This window comes from Triticum aestivum, chromosome 3D, assembly GCF_018294505.1.
Source record: "Triticum aestivum cultivar Chinese Spring chromosome 3D, IWGSC CS RefSeq v2.1, whole genome shotgun sequence".
In the NCBI taxonomy this organism is placed as follows: Eukaryota; Viridiplantae; Streptophyta; class Magnoliopsida; order Poales; family Poaceae; genus Triticum; species Triticum aestivum.
In genome coordinates, this window is record NC_057802.1 from 421613601 (window position 1) to 421620599 (window position 6999).

At 46.6% G+C, this 6999-nt stretch overlaps 2 protein-coding genes across 2 annotated transcripts; one reads left to right on the forward strand and one right to left on the reverse strand.

Moving 5' to 3' along the window:
- The first annotated feature begins 301 nt into the window (after positions 1–301).
- LOC123079315 (fra a 1-associated protein) lies at positions 302–2234 on the forward strand. Its single transcript, XM_044502063.1, has 2 exons — positions 302–601; positions 1643–2234. The coding sequence occupies exons 1-2, from the start codon at positions 387–389 to the stop codon at positions 1989–1991; spliced, it is 564 nt and encodes a 187-aa protein (XP_044357998.1). The 5' UTR covers positions 302–386; the 3' UTR covers positions 1992–2234.
- A 113-nt stretch (positions 2235–2347) lies between these two features.
- Positions 2348–3834, reverse strand: LOC123079316 (protein BUNDLE SHEATH DEFECTIVE 2, chloroplastic). Its single transcript, XM_044502064.1, has 4 exons — positions 3470–3834; positions 3333–3369; positions 2898–2981; positions 2348–2725 (listed from the first exon to the last, which is right to left on the reverse strand). The coding sequence occupies exons 1-4, from the start codon at positions 3737–3739 to the stop codon at positions 2673–2675; spliced, it is 444 nt and encodes a 147-aa protein (XP_044357999.1). The 5' UTR covers positions 3740–3834; the 3' UTR covers positions 2348–2672.
- Positions 3835–6999: the final 3165 nt, after the last annotated feature.

A 6999-nucleotide genomic window follows, 5' to 3' on the forward strand; every position in this document is an offset into this window, starting at 1 on the left:
GTGCCCAGGCTCCAGGCCCAGGCACGGCCCAAGGCGTGCCGCGTGCCGGGCACGGCCCGTTTAGCCCGTGCCGTGCCTGGCCCATGGCGGGCCGTGCCGGCGTGCTCGCGGGCTGGCCTGTTTGGCCCGGCCCATTTGGCCAGCTATACACTCGGCCGACGAGTAAAGCTGTAGCAATTCTTGCGAGAGACGAACACGACAAACTTTTCCCAAGGGTTAGACACGTAGGCTTCCGTGTCAAGGCTGGTCACGCCCTTCCACGTGCTTCTGGAAGCGGCCAGCCCACAACGGGATTGCTCTCCAAGGCAAAGCCCAAACACGCCACCAGAAATAAGGGGCGGCCCAACCCCTCCCCCCAATTCAGATTCCCCAACATCGTCGCATCCATGGGTTGGCGTTGGCACGACGACGGCGAGGGCGACCGTGGCCGCGGCGGGCTCGGCGACATCCCCGACCTCGCCGGCCGAGGCGGCGGCGAGGGGGCGCACGTCGGCACGCGCCGGGTGGTGCAGTCCCGCTGCCACACGGAGGAGGTGGAGCCCGGCCGCTTCGTCCGCAAGTGCGAGAAGACCGAGCAGCTCCTCCGCGACTGCGTCGGCAGGTAAAAGTCCCGGCTCCCGCCCCCCGCCCCCCGCCCCCCACTCGTCCCCGTCCCCGCAATCCGCCTGAGCTCTCCTGCAAGGATCGCATATTTGCATGTTATTATCTTGGTAATAATTGAAGTAGTGCTTTCCTGGAATGCGTGGAGTCGATTTCCTGGTGATTGAGGCTCCCGGTTTGAGGTGCCTTCGCGCCTCTTGGAATCGATTTGTGTGAGGCAGGCGCGGTTGATTTGAATACCGATTGTTTTGGTCATGTGGAGGCGGATGAGTGAAAATGACGAGTAATCTATACAGAACAATTATTTCTTCGGGTTCAGAATTGGGCCGTTAATGGCTATGGAATTGCCATCCAATTTTAGGTTTAGATGTAGGTATCGATGTCTATGCTTTCAGTCATCTCTGTTGTTAGCGTCTTGTGTTGTACCTGTCGATTTACAGCTTTGATGACTTAACAGTTCGAAAGTAAAATTGTGTGATAACTATGTATGGTTGATACACTTGTCTGTATTCACGAGCATGTTCATTCTTGGTAGACTTGTAGGTAGTTGAGCGCGGACATCACCTTGCTATATTTTACACATAGTCAATAATGAAATGTTGCGCGTTCCAGAGTTCTTGTTGCTTGTCAGTTGAGGAACAGCAAACAGAGACAATCTTTCTGTTCTGCACATTGTTATGATGTGGTGTGTTAGAGGAAGTAAGCAATTTCTTTGTACCCATAGAAGATACAACATCTTATCAATGGAAATACAAATGTGGAACCCATCGGAAATTCGTATAAACTTGCTATTTTGTCAACTTCCTTGCACACGGCTCAACATTGATTGGTGATTGAATCACAATTTCATGAATTCCCCTTCCTCAGAGTGAGTTACTTAGTACCTGCTCATTCTGAACAGAATACTGCATCATGTCCAACTAGGCTGGATAGGTTTATACTTTGGTATTTTCTCTTTTTGATGTTATTATATGGACATATTACTCATGTGCTTTATTCCTACTTGGCTGATCTGAATTAACCCACAATGTTCCTCCATTAGGCCTTCTGAACTGGTGGAGTCGAAAACTGAGAACACCGAAGAAGATGTCACAGATGAAATGACCGGTGGTGCCTCGCGTTCTCTTGGCTTCCCAACAAAAGAGCCCTTTGCATTTCCAGGACTTCGCAGTGACATAGAAGCTATTGAGAAAGGCTTCGGTAGCTTTCTGGATGAAGCTGAGCGGATGACCAACGAATTCTTCAAATCTTTTGGATTTCCACCCATTCATGACGGGGACTCGAGACCATTTCCTAGGCAACCTGCAGAGAGGCATATTGGGGAAGGTACTGCGAAGAAGCCCAATGAGAATGAGTACTCAGAATTCGGTAGCCAGATAACCGATGTGTAACAAGCTACAGTCATATAACATGCCTTGGAGCTGAAGCCAGAGAAGTGTGTTTCACTGGGTATCTAGGGTACTAAAGTGGTTTCTCTTTTGAACTCTTCATTATGGTTGTAATAGGCGATGAAGAATCATATTTTACTAATTTTATCTGCAACTATCATAAGTGTATGACTTTTGGTTGTATGGGCATTATGTATAGTACTGTTTTCAGACGCTTCAGCTAAAACATTTTAATTTGGGATGGAATTGTGGTGCGAAGTGTATCTATCTTCTCTGTTGCCTATCATATAACCAGGTATTGCAGTGCGACATGAAGATCTTAGGGCTGAACAGTTGCAACATCGATAAATCTGAAGATCTTAGGGCTGCAAAAGTTGCAACATTGATAAATCTGACTGGTAACATCAGTTTTGGTACATAGTATAAAAACATGAACTAAACAGGGGACGTGGAGCCATCGTACGTACTATATCTTATCAGAAGATTAAGGACGGGTATACATGGACAGGGCGAAACATACAATTCTGCATATTCTAATACATCATCGCCATCGTATATACTCATATCTATCTAAACAGTTCGGCAATGGAGAGAGTCCTCCATTTATCTGTACAGCGCCCACACATAAACTCGCAACTTGCCCGGTTGACAAATGCACATGATGTTCTGTAGCTGGGGCTGGGGCTACAAGCGCTTAGAGTAACCAGAACCTGAGCACTTCTTGCAGAGTATCAGCCCTGCGTGACAAACATATAGCGGATTGTCAGAAGAGGTTGCCGGAAAGACAAAATGAAGATAATGAGCATTTTGTCCAGTCCAGAATGAATTAGTGTTTGGTGATCTATTAACAGCTTTTGCACTCCAATGCACAATGTGAAGGAAGGAAATGAAACAAGGTAAGAAGGCAACCTGCTCCTCTGCATACCCTGCATTCAACCACCCCGTTATCCGCCTTCATCTTGCCGTCATTGCAGAAGACGCACTTTGTGCCTCCTGCCCTAGGCACAACGGAAAACAATGCTTAGCAGTCTGCACGCAGGTATGTTTTGAGCGTGCGACATGCACAAAATGTCATAACCATAAATACATTACTGTGCTGTTAAACGAACAACTTCGTTGAATTTATATGCTCCATTCGTTTTGTTTCTTCCGTATGACTAGTTAGTTTGTTCAAATTTACAAACTGAATTCACAGATCGGCAATTCATGATACTACATCGCTAGCTGGATAGGGTGTAAGTGTGCAAAGCTTCAGCTCTAGTACAATCGCCAAGCAATGCATCTGCGGAGCAATTTCATTTCCAAAACTTGATCAAGAGAGGAGACGAGAGCAAGGAAAGGTACCGTTTCCAGCACACCGGTCGCACGGAACGGGGTCCCCCTGCGAACGAGAAAGGAACGAAATCACACTTCGCAACAGCCACTCGTCGCTTATCGCTAAGAAACAGGGAGAGGAGGAGGAGGAGGCACCGCGCGGAGACCTTGAGGCCGAGGACGAGGGACAAGGAAACCGCGGTAACGACGGAGGCGGCGATGATGAATGTCTGCGTGTCGACGGGACCCAGCAGCTGGGCGCCTCCGTAGGCCGCGGCGGCGGCGACGCGGGGCCGGGAAGGAGGGGCGTGGGGCGTGGGTGGGGCGGGAGGTGCCTTTTGCCGCCTGGAAAGGAGGCTCGGCGGAGGTGCAGAGGCTGTGGAGGAGGGGAGGCGAAAGGAGGGGCACGACGAGGCGGGCCGGAGATGGGACGCCATGGAAGCACCGGGCGCAACAACGGGGGAAGGTAAAGGAGGAGAGGACTATGGGTATTTGGTTTGCCCCCAACCAGTTCGACCAAAGGGGTATAATTGTAGCTAGGATAATGTATTGGCACTACTTTACGTTTTGCTTATTCCAGTATCAAGTCTGGGGAGTGCGGCAACAAATCGAGCTGATTCGCGTTCTAACGAGTTTTGACAGGGAAACTGACCAGCGAGGCCCGCCTATCAGGTGCTGACATGGCGAACGCTGACTAGGACAAGTCCAGTTCGGTCGCTCGGTTTGGCTGGGTCGGACCGCTCCTCTAACCCTAGCTCCTTCTCACTGTTTCTCCCGCGGCTCGCACGCAATGGTGGAGGTGACTCTGGGTGGCGTTGCCGGTGGCTGCGATGACAGCTTAGACCCTCATAGGTTTGGTAACGCAGCAGGAGGAGGAATCGACGGTGGCGGTTACTCTAGTTATGCTAACTGCAGAGATGACGACGAGTTCTTGGAGTCGACGTTGTCCATGGCACAACGGGCAAGGCTGGCGCAGATTTGGGTGGCCACAAGAGGTTCACTGAGGTCATACACAACTGGTTCTTCATATACAATTGGTTGTAATTGATAGCGATGGAGAACAATGTCTTGAATTGATAGATAACAATGTTAAATTATAGCAAATCAAGAGGTAGAACGAGGAGAGTATGGTGCTGAATTTGTTAGTTAGGGCAAGTGCATAATGTAGAGCACAACAAACCAGTTCTTGCACCGGGCGCAACAACAAGGGAATGCATGGGAGGAGAGCAAGGTCTTGAACGCATGGAATTGGTGGCGTGCTGTAAGTTTCTCTCTTTTCTGTTAATTTCTTCGGTATGAATTGGGGATTAGGGTTAGGGTTTACTGATATGGTGAAATTCGCTCGTAGTTGTAGTTTGTACGATAAAAATTTGGGATGTTAGGATCCTTTTTGATGCTCGGGACAATTTAGAAAGGAAGCTAGGCAATTTAGATGTCACATTTCTGAATCTTGTTGTGCTGATTGAAACCCAAGGCTACACTATATCTAATTGAATGTACTATATAAATACTCTGGGAATAGGAGAGCAAGGTCTTGAATTGATAGTTAGCAATGTTAAATTAGAGAAAATCAAGAGGTAGAACGAGGAGAGTATGGTGCTGAATTTGCTAGTTAGTGCAAGTGCACAATGTAGAGCACAACAAACAATTACAACCAATTGTATATGAAGAACCATTTGTGTATGATCTCAGTGAGCCTCTTGTGTATGCTGTTGATCAGCAAGGAAATGTTTTTGTAAGTCACTGCAGGAGCTCAAGTGCAGTTTCAAGGTCCTTATATTTGCACACAAGAGAGTAGGGATGTTTAGAAAGACAAGCTAAAAGGTGTAGTGGAAGGAGGAGGAGGAGGAGGAGGAGGAAAGGCACAACTACGCCACAATGCTCCCCAAGCGCCACAATGGCTCACCGTATTCTTCTCACACCCTCGCGCAATCTCCTCACACCTTCGCTTAATGCAAGGTGTCTTTATTCCACTAAGGGACCCTTGCGGGCGGTCACCAAACCCGCACAAATGGAGATCCTTGAGGGCGGTCTCTGAACCTGTACAAATTGCCTGGGGAAAATGATATGTTTCCAACGTATCTATATTTTTTGATTGTTCCATGCTATCATAGTCTTAATCTTGGATGTTTATATACATTTACAAGCAACTTTATATCATTTTTCGGGACTAACCTATTAACTTAGTGCCTAGTGCCAGTTGCTGTTTTTTGCTTGTTTTTGACTTTGCAGAATATCGGTACCAAGCGAAGTCCAAATACCACGAAACTTTTTGGGGATTTTTTTCTCGCAATAAGAGACCCTAGAAGCTTCGAGAGGGCACGAGAAGATGAAGGAGTGGCCCACTAGGCACCAGGGCGTGCCAGGGGCCTGGGACGCGCCCTGGTGCATAGTGGGGTCCATAGACCTCCGACTGACCTAACTTCGCCTCTATAAATACTCTAAAATTAGGAAACCTACCAGGGAGTCCACGAAATACTTTTTCCGCCGTCGCAAGGGTATGTTCTCGAGATATCCCATCTGGGGCCTTTTCTGGCACTCTATCGAAGGGGGAAACGATCACAGAGGGGTTCTTCATCATCCTTGCTGCCACTCCGATGATGCGTGAGTAGTTTACCACAGACCTACGGGTCCATAGTTAGTAGCAAGATGGCTTCTTCTCTCTTTTTGGTTCTCAATACAATGTTCTCCTTGTTGTTCTTGGAGATCTAATTGATGTAATGACTTTTTGCGGTGTGTTTGTTGGGATCCGATAAATTGTGAGTTTATGATCAGATCTATCCATGAATATTATTTGAGTTTTCTCTGAACTCTTTTATGCATGATTAATATAGCTTCATATTTCTTCTCCGATTTATTAGTTTGGTTTGGCCAACTAGATTGATTTATCTTGCCATGGGAAGAGGTGCTTTGTAATGGGTTTGATCTTGCGGTGCTCAATCCCAGTGACAGAAAGGGACATGACACGTATGTATCGTTGCTATTAAGGGTAACAAGATGGGGTTTATTCACACGTGAGTCTATCTTGCCTACATCATGTCATCTTGCTTAAAGCATTACTCCATTTTTCAATGAACTTAATACACTAGATGCATGCTGGATAGCGGTCGATGTGTGGAGTAATAGTAGTAGATGCAGAATTGTTTCGATCTACTAATCTTGGACGTGATTCCTATGTATGATCATTGCCTTGGATATCATCATAATTATTTGCTTTTCTATCAATTTCCCAATAGTAATTTGTTTACCCACCATATGCTATTTTCTCGAGAGAAGCCTCTAGTGAAAATTGTGCCCCCGGGGTCTATCTTTTATCATATATTAAAACTAAAAATACCTTGCTGCAATTTTACTTCATTTATTTTATTTTGTACTAGGAAATATGCCCGTGCGTTGCAACGTGGGAGAAATTGTTCTGTTTACTGACCGCCAAGGTCCCAGACAACATTCGAAAGGTGCCACCTAAATATGTCCATCAACTACAACGGAAGAAAAAAATATCACTTCACTCACCTATCCTAGTAAGCATGTATGGTTTAAGCCTAAAACATAAGCAAGAAGATACACTTTTGCGATGTTTCTTGTCACAAGCGCAACTGTAGGGGTAAAAAAATTGGAATTTACTCTTTCATTTATGATACACATCAATTATTTCCGGCATGAATAAGAATTATGTGATGTCAGCATGCCCATCTTT

Bases quoted from the DNA above. Each gene is read 5' to 3' on its own strand.
- LOC123079315 (XM_044502063.1), top strand. From the start codon at position 387: ATGGGTTGGCGTTGGCACGACGACGGCGAGGGCGACCGTGGCCGCGGC. The intron at 602-1,642 runs GTAAAAGTCCCG...TTCCTCCATTAG, and splicing joins CTCCGCGACTGCGTCGGCAG to GCCTTCTGAACTGGTGGAGT.
- LOC123079316 (XM_044502064.1), bottom strand. From the start codon at position 3,739: ATGGCGTCCCATCTCCGGCCCGCCTCGTCGTGCCCCTCCTTTCGCCTC. The intron at 3,370-3,469 runs GTCTCCGCGCGG...TCTCGTTCGCAG, and splicing joins CCCTCGTCCTCGGCCTCAAG to GGGGACCCCGTTCCGTGCGA. The intron at 2,726-2,897 runs GTTGCCTTCTTA...TTTGTCACGCAG, and splicing joins CAGGGTATGCAGAGGAGCAG to GGCTGATACTCTGCAAGAAG.